The following is an 18,314-nucleotide window of genomic DNA, read 5'->3' as shown; positions in this document are numbered from 1 at the left end:
CAGCCATCTCATCCTCGGTCGTCCCCTTCTCCTCCCACCCTCAATCTTTCCCAGTGAGTCAGCTCTTCGCATCAGGTGGCCACAGTACTGGAGTTTCAGCTTTAGCATCATTCCTTCCAAAGAAATCCCAGGACTGATTACCATTAGGATGGACTGGTTGGATCTCCTTGCAGTCCAAGGGACTCTCAAGAGTCTTCTCCAACACCACAGTTCAAACGCATCAATTCTTCGGTGCTCAGCCTTCTTCACAGTCCAACTCTCACATCCATACATGACTACAGGAAAAACCATAGCCTTGACTAGACGGACCTTAGTCGGCAAAGTAATGTCTCTGCTTTTGAATATGCTATCTAGGTTGGTCATAACTTTTCTTCCAAGGAGTAAGCGTCTTTTAATTTCATGGCTGCAATCACCATCTGCAGTGATTTTGGAGCCCAAAATATAAAGTCTGACACTGTTTCTACTGTTTCCCCATCTATTTGCCATGAAGTGATGGGACCAGATGCCATGATCTTCATTTCCTGAATGTTGAGCTTTAAGCCAACTTTTTCGCTCTCCACTTTCACTTTCATCAAGAGGCTTTTTAGTTCCACTTTCTGCCATAAGGGTGGTGTCATCTGCATATCTGAGGTTATTGATATTTCTCCTGGCAATCTTGATTCCAGCTTGTGTTTCTTCCAGTCCAGCATTTCTCATGATGTACTCTGCATAGAAGTTAAATAAGCAGGGTGACAATATACAGCCTTGATGTACTCCTTTTCCTATTTGGAACCAGTCTGTTGTTCCATGTCCAGTTCTAACTGTTGCTTCCTGACCTGCATATAGGTTTCTCAAGAGGCAGGTCAGGTGGTCTGGTATTCCCATCTCTTTCGGAATTTTCCACAGTTTATTGTGATCCACAGAGTCAAAGGCTTTGGCATAGTCAATAAAGCAGAAATAGATGTTTTTCTGGAACTCTCTTGCTTTTTCCATGATCCAGCAGATGTTGGCAATTTGATCTCTGGTTCCTCTGCCTTTTCTAAAACCAGCTTGAATATCAGGGAGTTCACGGTTCATGTATTGCTGAAGCCTGGCTTGGAGAATTTTGAGCATTACTTTACTAGCATGTGAGATGAGCGCAATTGTGCAGTAGTTTGAGCATTCTTTGGCATTGCCTTTCTTTGGGATTGGAATGAAAACTGACCTTTTCCAGTCCTGTGGCCACTGCTGAGTTTTCCAAACTTGCTGGCATACTGAGTGCAGCACTTTCAGAGCATCATCTTTCAGGATTTGAAACAGCTCCACTGGAATTCCATCACCTCCACTAGCTTTGTTCATAGTGATGCTTTCTAAGGCCCACTTGACTTCATGTTCCAAGATGTCTGGCTCTAGGTGAGTGACCACACCATTGTGATTATCCGGGTCATGAAGGTCTTTTTTGTACAGTTCTGTGTATTCTTGACATCTAGCTTTGACTAGATGGACCTTTATTGGCAAATAAATGTCTCTGCTTTCTATTATACTGTCTAGGTTGGTCACAGCTTTTGCTCCAAGTAGTAAGGCTCTAGATTGATACCATCTGGTCCTCAGAGCCTTTGGATGAGTTGGAAATTAACCAGCTGTTTGTAGGTTTCCCTGAAGATGGTAGTTGAGAAGGGGACAGGCTGTTGAGTGGTAGGTGACCTGGAGGTTTTCTGCTGGGCCGAGTGGCGCGGGACGTGGGCAGGGCGTGGTGGCCGGGTCGGTGGGTCTCTGATGCGCCTCCCCTTCTCTCTCCCCCAGCTGAGCTCCCGCGGGCCTCGGCCGTGAGGCTGGCCTCCCTCCGCGACCTGCCCACCCAGCTGCTGGAGCTGTACCAGCAGGGCTTTTCGCTGGCGGCCCTGCACCCCTTTGTGCAGCCGACCTCTGAGCGGGAGAAGACGCCCCTCGAGCACATCTTCAGGGCCATCTTGATCAAGAAGACCGACAGGTAAGGCCCCTGAGGGCGGGTGCTCACGCAGTCACCAGGTGCTTGGATATGTGTTGGATGGAGGAGGCGGGGCGGGGCGGGGGGGGAAGGGACCATGCCCCAGGGGGCTTGCGTGTTTGGACGGCTGCCCTGGGAGCTCAGACAGTAAAGACTCCGCCTGCAGTGCAGGAGACCCAGGTTCAATGCCTGGGTTAGGAGGATCCCCTGGGGGAGGAAATGGCAACCCACTCCAGTACTCTTGCCTGGAGAATCCCATGGACAGAGGAGCCTGGCGGGCTACAGTCCACGGGGTCGCAAAGAGTCAGACTCGACTGAGCGGCTGAGCACCACACATGTGTGTTGGGAGTTTACATCTGTTTCCAGCGCCTCTGCCCTCTGATGGGTTGAGACCGAACATCAGTCAGCTGAAGAGTTTCATCGTGTCCTGCAGTGGGGAATTCATACTGGATTTACACTCAGCTAGAAAAGTGTCTCCTTGAGGACGTGCGCTCCCAAAAGGAAATAGCTAGTAAAAGTATAATGCTGTTAATCTGAAAAGCATGGCTGAAGAACACACTAATTTTGGTTAAAGGCTGTATGCAAATTTTATGTCTTCCTCCAAACTCTAAAAATACTTGAACATTCTGTCAGTACATTCTATCAGTCCCTTGGGAGGAAACACAAAATTCACTCGAATTAAATGCTGTGATTGATTTGGTCTCGATTTGAATTTTCAAGGCTTGGACGATGTTTTTCAATATGGCTTGTCCAGTGATGCTTACTCTTATATTTTTATTGGGTCTAATTAGGAAAAGGAGAGGTGGAGATTGGTTTTTCAAAAGGAGCTATATGAATTTTAAATGCTTTAAAAAAATAATGAAGGGGCATGGAGGGATAAATTAGGAGTTTGGGATTAACATATACATACTTCTGTATATAAAATGTGGCTTCCAGCATCACTCTAACAGTAAAGAATCTGCCTGCAATGCAGGAGCATGGGTTTGATCCCTTGGTTGGGCATGGCAGCCCCCTCCAGAATTCTGGAGAATTCCATGGATAGAGGAGCCTGGTGGGCTACAGTCCGTGGGGTCACAAAGAGTCAGACACGACTGAGTGACTAGCTCTTTCACTTTCACATATAAAATAGACAACCAGCAAGGACCTACTGTATAGCACAGGGAACTCTGCTCAAGATTTTATAATAACTTATTAAGGAGGAAACTGGAAAAAGAATATACAAAGAATTTATGTGTACATGTATATGTAAAACTTTGCTGCACGCTTGAAACTAACACAGCACTGTAAATCAACTATACTTCAATTTAAAATGAATAAGTCAAAACAATGAAGATGGGCTACAAAGCACATTATATTTCTGCTGCTTTCATGAAAGTAAAAATTGAACGCTTGGCAACGGAAATCGGATCTGTCTTTTGGCCAGTTATCAGGGAGGAACGAGAACTCGTGCTGTGTTTTACGAGCATTTTCTGTGGTATTTTATACAGAAAGTGGGACAGCTGTCCGTCTTTCTCTCTTGCTTTGCCTGATGAACAGACGTTTGGCTGGTGATCTCAGGAGGGCCAGCTGGGGGACCAGAGGCTGTGTGACAGAGCCCCAGCCCTCTTTCCTGGCCAGCAGAGTTCTTCAGCTTTTCACAGCTGATGGAGCCCCGTGTCCGTGTGTGTTAGAATTTGAAGTGAAGGGGGTGTCCGCCTCTGCTCCTGCCCAGAATTACCGTGGTTTCTGCAGAGCCAAACGTTTCTCAGCGTCTGCTCTGTTTGCGCGTTGCTTTCTTCGTGTTGAACGGCAGTGGGTGTATCTCTGGCCAGTCACAAGATGAGCTTGTTCTGGGAGCCCTAGTGGTTTTAAGGCCTCTGACACACAGGCCGTGCATCGTAACAGCAGGTCACTGTCACTGAGCGCTCACTGTGTGCCAAGCTTCGTAAGCGTCAGAGCATCCGCACAGTCAGCCTATGAAGCGGGCACTGTTCTCAGGCACCAGCGCGATAGAGACCTGTTACATACGCAGAAGCTGAGGCACGGGCGTGGGGTAGGTTATCAAGGAGGCAGAGATGGCAGCCAGCGTCCGCCCAGGCTCTCAGCCCTGACAAGAGGCGCCTGGTGCGTCCCTGCACCCCGGATTCCTGTGGCTGACCCCTTCATGAAAAAAGCGAAAGGGGGCATCTTTGATTTTTAGATGAGGTGGTAATTTCAATGTTTTCCCTTTTCTCTGTATCAGAATTCCAGAAGAGAGACAAAATAAGAGCAACTTCCTTGTGCCTTCCTGGTTGCCTCAGGCACTCACTGGGCTCTGGGGTTTCTGATCCTTAGGCCATGCTGTTGGTCTTAATGTGTGGAGGGGACAAGTCCATCCTGTCAGGACACAGGACTGCCCCTCCGTGTAATTCTGCCGCAGGTGCTGCTAGCATGGGGCTGGCCATGAAGTCAGCAGGTCAGAAATGGACTTGATTCTAATGTGAAGGTGGCTGCTTTTTTTTTTTTTTTTTTCTTCCTTCCCTGCTATGCAGCAGCGCTTCTCAAACTTTGATGTATCTCCCGCAGATACTGTTCAGATGCAGAGTGTGAGTCACAGGGTCTGGGGTGGTGCCGGGGTCCAGCCCCGGTGGATCCAGGGTGATTCGAAGCATGGACGGTGTAGGCAAGAGGAAACTTATTTATTTATTAATATAAGATTAGATTATGAAGAGATAGCGCAGTAGGAAAATTAAGTGGAGAAAGGAGGCTGAATAACTTGGCTTACGGGGAAGACCAGTAAAGTCTCAGGACAAGAGATTTGCACCATCTACATTGGGCCACCGGCGCCCACTTGAATATCGAAGGGTGCCCTGCCTTAGGCTCCCTTTCGCGCGAGTCTTGGAAGCCAGGACAAGTAAGTAGACGTGGTGAGCTGCCCCACTCCAGATGGGAATTCAGCCTGAAATTAGAGTAAAGAGGAGAGGGAGGGAGAGGGAGAAAAAGAGAGAGAGAGACACGGGGGGAGCCAGATTCCCAAGAAACTAGGCCGAGACTAGTCCGAGAAACTGGTCCATCCTTTATTGTTCAGAAGGCCTTTTATACTTTTGATTGTACATAGAGATCAATGGGTAATACAAAGTTATGCAGTGTTAGCAGCCCAGACTCGTATCAAAACCAGGCTTTTCTCTCTGCATACCTAGTTGTATACACAAGTCTTAGGTGATTTACATCATCTTCTGGCCAAAAGAGCCAATTAACATTTTACAGCCCTTTTCTGATAAGGGTTTGTCAACCAGAAGACTTATTTGTGTTGATCTTCCCAAAGTCTGGTGCCACTCTCAGAAAGCACTAAATAAAGTTACATTCTTACACAGCAAAGATACAGCAGTTTGTAACAAGTGAAAGGAGTACAGTGATTTATAACAAAAGAAAAGTAATTAACTCAAAAGTCTAGTGTTGCTAACATCAAAACTACTATATATCTTTTTCCATATCCCGTTTACATTGATTAACATCCTCCCAGGTGCCTAAAAGATAAAGAATATGGAGGCCTGGCAACAGTCATTGACTCAACAGTGAAAACCCATCATCAATATGATTTTTAACTCTCTAGAAAAGGCTCTGTATCTTTAAGATGCTTTTAAGCTTTGTGCCTCTCGCGGTTGGGGGGCTGTAAGCAATTCACAAGCTGTAGGAGGTCCGGGGGAACCTGTTAGGCAAGCTAGAGAGCTATCAGAGGGGTTTAACTGAAACATCTCTTTCAAATGCAGAAGACTAAAGCCCTGATTTGACTTCTTCCAGAGAATATCAGAGGAGTGGAGAAGCAGGCCAACTCTGGTCTTGGGGGTGGATGCTCAGGAAATTCCAGGGGGAACCCCTGAAGCCCAATCACATCCTTGCGTTTTGTCAGGCTTTCTTCCGCATGACCGTGTCATGGGCGGGATTCCTCACGCTGGCCGCTGGCAGGGTGGGGCCTGGGACCCATCTCTAACACGCTCCCTGGTGGTGAGGACGCCCTTGGTCCATGGGCCACACTTAGAGTAGCCAGGGCACGAGGACCTGACTCCTCCTTGTCTGGCTCCGTGCCTGGCACTCGTCAACAACTCCTGACTCCCTGGGAGAGTGTTGAGCACCAGGAAAGGGGAGAAGGAGCCCTGGGTTCTTGGTCGGAGGACCTGTTCTGCACTGCACTCGGCTCCTCGCAGGAGGTGTTGAGTGCAGGACACATCAGTAGATTTTTCTGAGCCCCCGTTTTTTAGCAGGTACGATGTGAGGTTTGTACTAAATAATTTGTGAGACTGGAGCCAACTCTACATTTTAGTGTGACTGGATGAGGGAGGCAAGAAAGCTGCTCTGTGGGAATCAGAAATAAATGATCCCTCTTTGTGAGCAGTTCGTTACCAGGCAGTGGTAAAGCGGGGCGTTCACTAGGGGTTCTTTCCTCCTCCTGAGGGCAGGCCCTGAGCTAATGAGCTGGCTTTTCAGAAGAGAAAATGGGTCAAGCTATTTAAGTATGGAGGATTTTCAAGAAAGGAAAGATGGTGTGCTCCTTGGCTGTGAGTTCACTCCAGTCCGGAGTGTCCGGACCACCTGCCTGGGTGACTTTAATGAACACTTCAGCTCCTTAAAAAGCAGATACACAGAGAGAATTGCTTGGATATCCCAGTGCCAGATCTTTGCAAGCGCTTCTCCCCTCTAAAGGAAGTGCAGAAACTTGGTAATTTGCCAGGTTCGGTAATAGCCATGATAATTTGCCATTCTCCTGGAAAACATGACCAAGAGAATTTCCCCTGCTTCCGCTTCGTATTGGTGGGAAGCGGTCATTATCCAATTTTAAAGGCTGGATGTTTTCTGCCCTAGCAAATGCGGCGACTCCATACTTTTGCATCATGAGGAAGAACACCCCATGCTATGAAAAACAAATAAACAAAACCCAGCTGCACATTTTCCAAACCAGCCAGGAGTTTAAGGAGTAAAAATGAAGCAAAGGAGATCTTCAGTGATTAATTTTTAATATGGGCAGTTAATGGTATTTTTTTCGCCAAGTCTGCCAAAGTCCTGTCGGCTATACATGCAGGTCAATGAAATGATTAGCTCTCTAAGAGCAGGTGAATGCCTGATTAATATTTTCCAAGTGGACGTCATTGAAAGAGTGTGCGTAAACTTTCTAGATTAGCTTCTGTTTAAATCAAGCTCATTGGCAAGAATCATCATGAGATGATTGCTTGGAATATCAACCTTAATGTGTTGAAGTGAAAGTCACTCAGTTGTGTCCGACTGCAATCCCATGGTCTGTAGCCCACCAGGCTCCTCTGTCCATGGGGATTCTCTAGGCAAGAATACTGGAGTGGGCATCCTTTCGCTTCTCCAGGGGATCTACCCAACCTAGGGCTCAAGCCCAGGTCTCCCGCATCACAGGTGGATTCTTTACTGTCTGAGCCACCAGGGAAGCCTTCCAGGTACCTGCAGTTTAACTGAAAAAATAAGATGCCCCTCATGTGTGGGAGTTTGGAAAAAGGAGAAGTCACCTCCTGCTAGAAAGAAAACTACAGAAAGGTTTCAGGAGGAAACATTTCTTTTGGATAGTAATATGTACGAAGAGGGAAGAGTTTATTTAAGTCTTATAATGAAATATTTTCTAGTGAGGTTTGAGCAATTAGAGAGCATCATGGACAGCCTAACGGTATTATTCAGTTCAGCTCAGTCGCTCAGTCATGTCCAACTCTTTGGGACCCTATAGACTGCAGCACGCCAGGCCTCCCTGTCCATCACCAACTCCCGGAGTTTACCCAAACTCATGTCCATTGAGTCAGTGATGCCATCCAACCATCTCATCCCCTGTCATCCCCTTCTCCTCTTGCCTTCCATCTTTCCCTGCATCAGAGTCTGTTCCAATGAGTCGGTTATTCATACCAAGTGGCCAAAGTATTGGAGTTTCAGCTGCAACATCAGTCCTTCCAATGAATATTCAGGACTGATCTCCTTTAGGATGGACGGGTTGGATTTCCTTGCAGACCAGGGGACTCTAAAGAGTCTTCTCCAACACCACAGTTTAAAAGCATCAATTCTTCAGCGCTCAGCTTTCTTCATAGTCCAACTCTCACATCTATACATGACCACTGAAAAAACCATAGCCTTGACTAGATGGAGCTTTGTTGGCAAAGTAATGTCTCTGCTTTTTAATATGCTGTCTAGGTTGGTCATAGCTTTCCTTCCAAGGAGCACGCGTCTTTTCGAACCCTGTGAACTGTATTATTAGTTATTCCCAAAGCATAGTGCGGTAAAGTTCCTCCAAGCCCTCTGCCACTTTGACAAATACAACTTCAATCCATGAAAAACTGTATGATCTTTCCTTCTGAAGATTCTGATAGCTGCCATTTCATCTGAAGATGACAGGTCAGACCATACATCTGACTCAGTTGCTCCTGATCCTGTGCTGAACGGAGTCAGTCAGTGACTTTGAAAACTATCTTGAGAAGAAGTAGCTGTATATGAGACACGTGATAATTAAGAGTGTCTGCACTGCCCTCTCTTAGCTCTTTCTTGGGAGCAGTGGATGCTTTGTAACAGACAACATCGTTGCATCCAGTTTGATTTCGAAGTACAGTTTAAGTTGTCCTTCATTTTTTCCTGGTTAGTTTTCCTCCGAACAAGTTGCCAAAGCTCTTAAAACTTGATGGCTAAGGGCAGTCAGTTATTAAAATGTCACCCTGAAGTTTTGTGCGTGTGGGTTTAATTCTAGGTTGTTTGATGTCTGTGGACATTAAGTACAGAACTGCCTCGTGCTGCCCTGTTCTTCAGCCGTTGAACTGTCGTGCACACGTGGAACTAGTTCAGGGTGTCATCCATGTGTTTTTTTATCGCTAATGGGTTGAAGCCATTTGGGCGCGGGTCCCCTGGAATAATGCCTTATATGGTGCAGGGAAGCGGGACACGTGTGCCCTCTGTCAGCTTTCATCAGGCACCTTCTGGCTTCGGGCCACAGAGCGGGGCACGCAGAAGAGCCGCAGCTAATGCGGGGCTGGGATTCTGAAGCTCCGGTGGAGGGTGAAAAATGCATATAATCAAAGCTGCCCTTGAAAATCTCTTTAATTGCCCTTGAAATGTAATCCTGTGGCATCTCTCTGCCCGACGAGGCAAGCTTTCCTCCAGGACTAGATCGGATTGGTGTTTCCAGCAGTGAGCCCCGTGGGGAGGAAGTCAGTTGGTTTGGGTTTATGGTGAGTGTTGGGTCACACCTGGGGCGGTGAGGTGCTCACGCCCAGAGGGGCGTTTGTGGGAACTGAGATGGGGGAGCCGCCTCTCCCCAGCCCAACCCCGCTCACGTCCACTCTGGAGCACACCAGCCTGTCGGCTAGAGTAAGTGGCATGTTTTAAGTGGTAAACGTTTCTGCCCTTTTGGTTAGATTTTCCTAAGGTGAATGTACAAGAGCTCCCAGCTCTCAAGAATCTTCTCCGCTAGGAGAATGAAAGTCTTCATGCCAATTGTGTGGGTGCCCAGCTCCATCCGTGGGTCTTGATTTCTCACCTCTGCCCTGGAATTTGTGAATGGAAGGGCTTTAGCAAAGGAGGCCCCATGGCTCCCGTGTGCTCTGGGTCTGGACAGATGGGCAGATTGGAGCAGGGGCCCCAGTGCTGGGAAGGGCCTTCCAGGGTCTGGGGGAGCCTGGAGAAGCAGACCCCGGGTGGCGATGACATGGGGTGACTGGAGCCGAGGTCTGCAGGGAAATCAGGGCCTGGGGCAGGGGGCCTCTGGAGGCCGGGCCAAGTAGTTGGAGCTTCAGGCTGCAGCCAGTGGGGATCCACTGCAGCGCCTTTGTTTTGTTTTAGAGGCACAGACGCTAGAAGTGCCGAGGTTTCAAAAGTCTGAAGGAGAGGAAGCCTGCAAGGGGAAGAAAGTGGGAGCTGAAAAAACAGGGCGCCCGTTATGGTGGGAGGTGATGGGTGGTTAACGTCGGTCATGCTAAGAAGGTGAGGCTATGTGTCCCGTAGGGAGAAACATTGGGTTTTATATTTAGGGAGAAAGGGACAGCCTGGAGGGAAAGGAAGAATTGAAGTCTGAGTGAGCTTTTTTCTTTTTTAATTAATTTATTTATTTTAATTGGAGGCTGATTGCTTTACAATACTGTGGGGGTTTGGCCATCCAGCGATGTGGATCAGCCATGGGTGCACACGCGTCCCCTATCCTGAACCCCGCCACCTCCCTCTCCACCCCATCCCTCAGGGCGGTCCCAGCGCACTGGCCCTGAGCGCCCTGCTTCATCTGAGTGTGCCCTTGATTCCGGGTGGCCGGGAGGAGGAACTGGAGAGGGCGGCGGTGGGCAGGGGAGGGGCCGTGTCTGGGTGGGAGTTCCCCAGCTGCAGACCTCAGAGGGGGCTTCGCGTGCAAGCAGCTGTGATTAAGGCAGTGCTTCCAGGAAGACTGCATCAGGGAAGGGGACTCAGGCAGGGAAGGGGAGGGGGCTGGCGTGGGCGGCTGGGCCTCTGGAGGGCGGCGAGTCCACGGGAGGCGGGGGCGCTGGTTCTCTTGCCCCTGCAGCTGGGGGCTGTTGTCCGGGAGCTTCTCAGGATTCCTGCAGGTCTGGGGTGCGTCCAGCCGAAGCAGAGCCAGTAGTGAAGCCTGCAGAAGCTGGGGGATGGGGGGGACACTCAGAACCAGGAAGGGGGTGGAGGGGACCTGGCTGGGAAATGGAACGCATCCTTCCCGGGAGATGAACAGCATCAGTTGGTTGCATCATGTTTGTGGCTGTTGCTGGACACACACCCGCTGGGAGGTGTCCCCTGGGCAGCCAGGAGCCAAGAGAGAAGTCCGAGATGGAGGGAGGCTTCGGGGGGGCTCAGGGAGGCTGGGGTGAGGACTGGCCTACTCCTGGGATGCTCACCGTCTGACCAGAGGCTTCCACCGGTACTTAGGAGGGACTGAGTGGCTCGCCGGGCCTTCCCTGGTGGCTCAGCTGGTAAAGAATCTGCCTGCAATGTGGCAGACCTGGGTTCGATCCCCAGGTTGGGAAGATCCCCTGGAGAAGGGGAAGGCTACTCACTCCAGTTTTCGGGCCTGGAGAATTCCATGGAGTATATAGTCCATGGGGTCGCAAAGAACCGGCCATGACTGAGTGCCTCGCCGAGAGCCATGCGGAGCTGCTGTCTTTTGGACCACCCGTGTGCATGGAGCCTGGGAAGGGTCTCCTGTCCAACCCCACCAAGCAGGCCATTCTCCCAAGTAGTTAGGAGCGGCAGACAGGCTGGATGGAGCCAGCTCTGGCTGCTCAGTGTCAGGAGTTGCAGACAGAGACAGTCCTTTGAGCTTTTTGCTGTTTCGCTTCTAGGAAAGCAAATCACAAGAGCGTTCAGCTTTCCCCCTTGCTTCCCCTTCTTGGGTCGGGACTCTGAAATCTTGACGACTCTGCCTTTGTTCCAAGACAGGGTTTAGAAATGCCGGGGCCTACGGGGGCCAGGCTCCTTGCGTGGGGACCCCTGGGTGAGCCCAAGCCTCAGTCTGCTCCGCTGTTGCCCGGAGTCCCAGGTCTTGTAGGTTTCTACAGAAAAGCCAGACGTCTGGGTTCTTATGAGAAGACTTCTTTTAAACTGTTGCCTGACTCTTGCAAAGTAACATTGTGTGTCCCTGACCCTCCCTGCCGGTCGCTGCCTTGAAGATTTCTGTGTGATGGTTGCTTGGGGCGGGGGTGGGGGGGCGGCTCATCACTCATCCTTTGAGTTGCGTGTTCTTTCACACTCAGCAGGCATCATCCTTCCAACTCCTTTATTACTCTTTTTCATACATCTGCCCGCCTCCCCCCTCCTGGCTCAGTCTTCTTCCATCTTTGATTCCCATGATTTACTTACTAGAGTGCCAGGTGCGGAGTAGGTTTGGCCCCACTAGAATTTTTCTGCATCAAGTGGAATAAAACTACGCTACTATCTTTCACTGAACAACCATCAAGTCACTGAAAGATGAATTTGTCTTTGGTTTACATATTTAACCAGTACCAGAAGTGCATCTTGTTAACGTAGCCACCCAGCGTGGACCCCAAATAATGGAACCACACACACACACACACACACACACACACACACACACACTCACACACACTCACACTCACACACTCACACACACATACACACACATACACACTCACACACACATACACACACACACTCACACACACAGACACACACACACTCCCACACACACACACACTCTCTCACACACACACACACACACACACACACACACACACACACAGGATCCTATTATTGCCCAGATAGCAGTGGTTTTTGCCACAAAGGTATGTATATGTTATTTTTCACTCTTTTTTTGGATTGTTTTTAAAAAACAGCCAAAGACTGGCCTTCAGAGGAAGGCAGTCTTTGCAGACCTTAAGTGGAGTGCAGACGCCTTCTGTCGCGGTATGAACAGGCCCTCAAGATGCATTCTGCCCTTCCTGATCCGTGCCTGCCTCACGGGCACCTGACTCACGGGACTGACCTTCCCACACCCTTGCCTCTGCCTCGGCCAGGGATGGTTTCCATCAGAGGGGCAGCGAGGCACCTGCCCCGCTGCTGGTCTCCCTGGTAACCAAATTCAGGCCGTCTGCCGTAATGCCCCCCTGACTGGCAATTCTCTCCCCAGCCTCCGGGTGCAGAGCACAACCCCACGCACTGCTGGCCTTCAGCCGCATGTGGTGGGGGTTCCCTCCAGGACTGTACTGCAAACGGATGAGCACCCCCCCCATCCGTGAAGCCACTGCTGTCTCTGTGGTCTTTCTTTGGTAGTAAGGTCTTAAAGGCAGGCAAGTGCTGGCCTTGTTGGCCGGCCTGTTTTTGTAGCCCAGAAGATAACGTGAACATTTTCGTTGGCATTTGAAAAGGGCAGAATTGGGAAAGTACAGAATTCTGTTGGGACAGAACAGAAGATTCTTTTAAAAATTATAGCCGAGAGTGTCCTCTTTAAGGGGCCCTGTGTCTCTTAGTGTCTAATTTTACCAATTACTTTGACTCTTGGGAGAATTACAGGGCTTCTAGAAAGAGGTTTCTTAATGAAATGGAATACACAGGAGGGAGGGATGCCTTCTGGGACGCGCCCTAGAAAACGCTCACACGCGAGCTGGGCTTCAGCCTGGAGCGTCTGACTGTCGGAATCACATGTGGGGAGGGCGCCTAGCGCTGGGCTTAGGGTGATTGACACGTGCTGCTGTCGGGGGGTGAGGGGGGGACCACAGCAGCTGGCTCATTCCCAGAGAGCAGACATGCAGGAAGGGGAGACTCGGAGTTCTTTTCTTAAACCTGGTAGGGAGAGAAGGTCTTTGTGTTGTGCGGAGGTCGTCGTTTGGGGTTCTGATTTGGGAAGGACCCCGATCTTTGCTCACAGTGCTCTCCCGGCCCCCTGTTGCTGGCGTGGGAGCATCCGCATCAGCTTTCGAAAGCTTCCTGAGGTGTCGGGAACTTGATTAGTTCCCGGGGGCTGCTGCCTCGCCCCCCACAGAGCTGCCCGGCTGCTCCGAAGACCTCCTTAATGTACCCCTCCTATTTCCTCTTCTCACTCCAGGGCGACACCCTTCTCCGGCGTGTGGAAGTTTCAGGATTCACTGTTAATTACTGTGTTTGCACTTTCCAATCTAATATGTCGGCATATAGCCACACTCTCTTGGGGAAAGAGAGGTTTCTTTTCCCCCAATTCCACACCTCTAAATGGCTTGCCTGCTTATTCTCCTTCTGTCTCTCCACGTGTGGGATTTTATCCCAGGTTGGGATGAAACTGTCTGATCACTGTCCTGGATTGCCTGCGTCTTTCCCCACATGTTCTACTTTATTTATTTTTTGCCTCCTCTGAGAGAGAATTAACATACTAGCAGCTTCCAGTGTTTCTCGGAAGTCGCTTAGAATGGCGGAGAATAGCAAGCAAGGGACCCCAAACGCAGAAAGCACAAGCAACTCCGTTTCTTTGAAGTTTCCTATTGATCTTAAACCCTGTGCAAATACGACAGTACTGTGACGTGCCTGTGTTTGTTTTAGAATAAGGTAACGAAGAGCCCCTTCCTCCCAAGCACCCACACACCCTTTAAATGACGGTGGACTCCAGGAAGGTGCGTCTGCGGCATTGTGCTGGGCTGTAGGGACACGCGCTGGCATGAGGGCTGCGTGTGCACAGTGTCGGTGATTGGGTGCAAACAGCTTACTCAGATGTTAGACTTTTGTATTTGGATGCTTATTCCATATTAAATTTAGGAACTCAGAGTGTCTTCCTGGCAAGGTCTCTTTTTTTGTCCGTCTTCTTTGTCAGTTAGTAGTAACTTCAGTTCAGTTCAGTCACTCAGTCGTGTCCGACTCTTTGCGACCCCACGAATCGCAGCGCGCCAGGCCTCCCTGTCCATCACCAACTCCCGGAGTTCACTCAGACTCATGTCCATCGAGTTGGTGATGCCATCCAGCCATCTCATCCTGTCGTCCCCTTCTCCTCCTGCCCCCAGTCCCTCCCAGCGTCAGAGTCTTTGGTGTATATTGCTGAAGCCGAGAAGGCTATCACGGGCACTACGAGTGTCGGGCCTGGAAAAGGCTCGTACCCCTTCGGGTTTGCATCTTTGGCCATGAATGCAGCCGCAGGTGAGAAATAACTCCCAGACCCACAGGAGTACCTTATTAGTGATTGCAGCATTCTTGAGATTCTGATGCAAGGATTATCTCTATGATCTCTCCAAGCTGCTTTCTGTAATTTTTTAAATGGTTGAAAATGGAACCATTTTACAAGGAGGTGGATGCTGTAATGTGATTAAGTGGAGTACATCATTTCATTTGCTTCCTATTCAGCCACCATGAGGTGGAACATGAAATGGCTACCGAGACTTTAGAAACCCAGTTAGTATAACAACTGGTATTCACATCACACCTGTTTCCGAGGGCCTGCGAGTACTTAGCCTCATTCCTGTGTGTGTTAAGTGTTACAATTCAGTCTCACCACGGTCCTCACGAGGGCTGTTTTTTGTTGTCCTTCTTTGTGGAAAGTACTCTTATGCATTCAGCAGAGGTTTTAGACTCTGTTTTATAGCTGAAAAATAGAGGAAGTATTGGCGTTATTCCTCACTTCTGTCTTCTGTCCTAAGAAGATGAGGCTGGAGAAGTCACAGATGACCTCTCAGGACCAGAGTGTGGGCTGGGTGAGCGGGAGGGTTGGTGGAGGTGGGGCTTACGGCTCAGGAACGCATCGTCTTTGGTTTCATGGCCCCGGAGCTTATGGGAGGGTCCTCTGAGAATCCCCCGAGTCCTCTGGGCTGTACAGTACCTGTCCAGGCTGTGGGACCACGAGCCTGGTCACCCCCACGCTGGTTTCAGGACACGGGGCCGCTGCTGCGAACCATTGGGAGACGCCCAGACACCTCCGTTCAGCAGCTGGCCGGGCCTTGTCAGTGTCTGCACTGAACGCTGCTGTACTGGAGACGGGTCCAAGGCCATCGGTACCTTGTTCCCTCTGTTCCCTAAAAGCCGGAGCAACATGAACCTACCACGCGTCTGTGTTTCTAAGGCAGTGACCCTGGTAAGGTAAGAGAGAATGAGGCGAACGCAGTCTATGCTCTGGGGGGGTTTATAACAGACCCAATTTGTCGAAGTTTTCATGATTTTCATCCTCAACTTCTATAGTTCTAAGTCCCTAGAACTGCACTGCCAGGCAACCTCAATCCTAACAAACAGGAACAAAAGTCTGCTTTCATTGTGAAGAACGTTTATGTATGTTTGCAGGCACGTTAAAAAAAATTTAATTTGATTCAAGTGTCGTTGATTCACATGGTGTCTTAAATTCTGCTATACAGTGAAGTGATTCAGTTGTACATATAGGTAGCTTATGTAAGTATTCTTCTTCATATTCTTTTCCGTTGTGGTTTTATCCCAGGATATTGGGGATAGTTCCCTGTGCTGTAAGCAGGACCTTGTTGTTCATCCATCCTGTATATGATATGTTTGCCTCTGATGCTCCCAAGCTCCCGATTTATCCTCCCGCTGCCCCATCCCCCCGGCAACCACAAGTCTGGTCCCTGTGTCTGTGAGTCTGTGCTGTTTTGAGGAGAAGTTCCCTTGCCTCATGTCTTAGATTCAAAGGCACTTCTTAACATGACTTACCATTCGCTGGCCATGATGCTGATCATGTATTTATCGCCGGAGCCAGAGCCCTTTCTCTTTGCTTTCTGATGCGCCTTGTCTTTCCTCTCGGAATCCAAGATGTGGAAAACAGGGCTCAGAATGGTGACTTGTCACAGTCACCCTTCTGATGGCGTGGAGGAGCCAAGACTCCCCCCAGGATCTTTCCGCATCTAACACTTTAACTTGATAACCATGAGGGTTCGGGTAGGAGTTTTCAACCTTCGTAGCTTTTCAGCCATTGACCTTCTGGGCCAGAATCTGTCCTGTGAGATGTAGGGTATTTGGCACCATCCCCCCCTCTACCCACTGGGTCTTGGTAGCAAACACCTCCCTTCCTGCCCTTGCAGTTGTGATGATCAGAAAAGTCTCCTGACCTTACCAGATGTCCCTGACGTGCAAAACTGCCCCTGCTGAGAACCCCTGGATTAGTGTAAGGGTGGAGGCAGAGAGTCTACCTGTATTTGCTTCTCCTTTTGCCAACAGCATTTATTGTGCTAACCTAACGTAGCCGTGGAATGAAACGCCGCCTTTATCGTGGGTTGGATATCTGCATATACCCTGATTTACTCCTGATTCTCTATTGTTCCTTTGAGCTGTTGATTGAGTTTTGTGCTAACACCATGCTACTTTGATTACAATGAATCTGTCGTGTGTATTAACGTCTAGTCAGGCACTCTTCTTCTCCTGCAGGACCCTGGCAACTTTTACATATTGATTTTCCCATATATAGTCTATGCTTGTGTCCTTCAGTTCCTAGTAAACCCTGTTGAAATTGTAATTTCATTTACATACTAATCTGAGAAGAATTTCTCCCTTGTGTTTTTAAGACCATCAGTGTAAGCATAGTCGCTCAGTCGTGTCCAGCTCTTTGCAACCCCATGGACTGTAGCAACCAGGCTCCTCCGTCCATGGAATTCTCCAGGCAAGAATACTGGAGTGGGTTGCCATTCCCTTCTCCAGGGGATCTTCCCATCCTAGGGATTGAACCTGGGTCTCCCGCATTACAGGCAGATTCTTTACTGTCTGAGCCATAAGGGAAGCCCACTTTAAGACCATGGAGTTCAGTATTATTGTCAGAAGTTAATTTTCTATTTTAGAGCTTTCTGATTATTCTGAAAATTCTACACGGTCTAGACCAGTGGTTACCAAAAGTGGGCACCCATGTTAAAAGATAACTGAGACTTATGCTTATCTATATTGAAAATGAGGAGAGACGTTCTGCATTAGTAACATTGATGTTTAGCATTCAGGTTGAAGGTAGTGCCCAGGCTGGGTGCAGGTCTCAGAGGGGCCCTGTCCTCACAAAGCAGGTTGAGGGTTCCTGGAGGGGCCTGGATTCAGGGAGCTGTTTCAACTGAGAACCCAGGAAAGTGGATTTGTGGATTCTTTTGTGTAGTTTTAACTGAGTTAGCTCTCATGACATAGACACATGGTTAAAAAATTCCTGTTAAGTGATTGCAGATTGAGGAGAATACAGAACACCAGTAATGTAAGTGTGAGATTCTCTTTCACACACAGACACACAAAACGGCCACATTGACCTGTCTCTTCACTGTGTGGAAGAGCTTTCTTAGCGACATAAAAAAAGCTGGTGCCTACCTATTTTGATCTGACAGAAGGTTACCAGAGAACTTTTAACCTCAAGATGACATTTTGCAGTGTGGATTTGTGTCCACTGTTGTTAGCAGGGAATCTCATTTCCCTGGAAATATTAATTTGGAATATTAATATTGGAATATTGATTATTAATAAATAGTAACCTATAGTGATTACAGCATTCCCTGGTGGCTCAAACAGTAAAGAGTCTGCCTGCAATGTGGGGGACCTGGGTTCGATCCCTGGGTGGGCAGGTCCCCTGGAGAAGGAAATGGCAACTCACTCCAGTCTTCCGGCCTGGAGAATCCCATGGATGGAGGAGCCGTGGGGTCACAAAGAATCAGGCATGGCTGAGTGACCTCAGCTGCACTGCGACTATTCTTCTGAGTGCTGCTCATTTCGCCTGTGTCTCATCTGCTAAACGTTTAGTGCTGCGTGTGTAGCTTTCTAACATACGTAAGATGCTGGTACTGTCGCCCTCAGGAGGCTGTTACTGATGGGCCGTGTGGTTAGAAAGCTTTGGCGACTGCCGACTTGTGGTTCCCGGGCCACACCAGCGGCTCCTGGAGCACCTTTGAGTCTGTGAGGTGCTCCATGCACAGTATCTCCTGGGAGCCCCTTAGAAACGCGGATCCCAGCCCCGACCCGCTGCGCTGGCTCCCGATCTGCATTTTATCAGGATCCC

The 18,314-nt window shown here is 49.2% G+C and overlaps 1 protein-coding gene across 1 annotated transcript in view; it reads left to right on the top strand.

Annotated features, from left to right (window-relative positions):
- The window catches only part of RFTN1 (raftlin, lipid raft linker 1), a 233,974-nt gene that overhangs the window by 84,639 nt on the left and 131,021 nt on the right, over positions 1 to 18,314 (top strand). The window contains exon 3 of the mRNA XM_052639301.1: positions 1,762 to 1,948. Coding sequence (XP_052495261.1) covers positions 1,762 to 1,948 — 187 coding nt within the window. The remainder of the gene's footprint in view (positions 1 to 1,761; positions 1,949 to 18,314) is intronic.

This window comes from Budorcas taxicolor, chromosome 1 (genome assembly GCF_023091745.1).
Source record: "Budorcas taxicolor isolate Tak-1 chromosome 1, Takin1.1, whole genome shotgun sequence".
Taxonomy (NCBI): Eukaryota; Metazoa; Chordata; class Mammalia; order Artiodactyla; family Bovidae; genus Budorcas; species Budorcas taxicolor.
The sequence above is the reverse complement of the archived record's forward strand: the minus strand, read 5'-3'. Positions and strand labels throughout refer to the sequence as shown.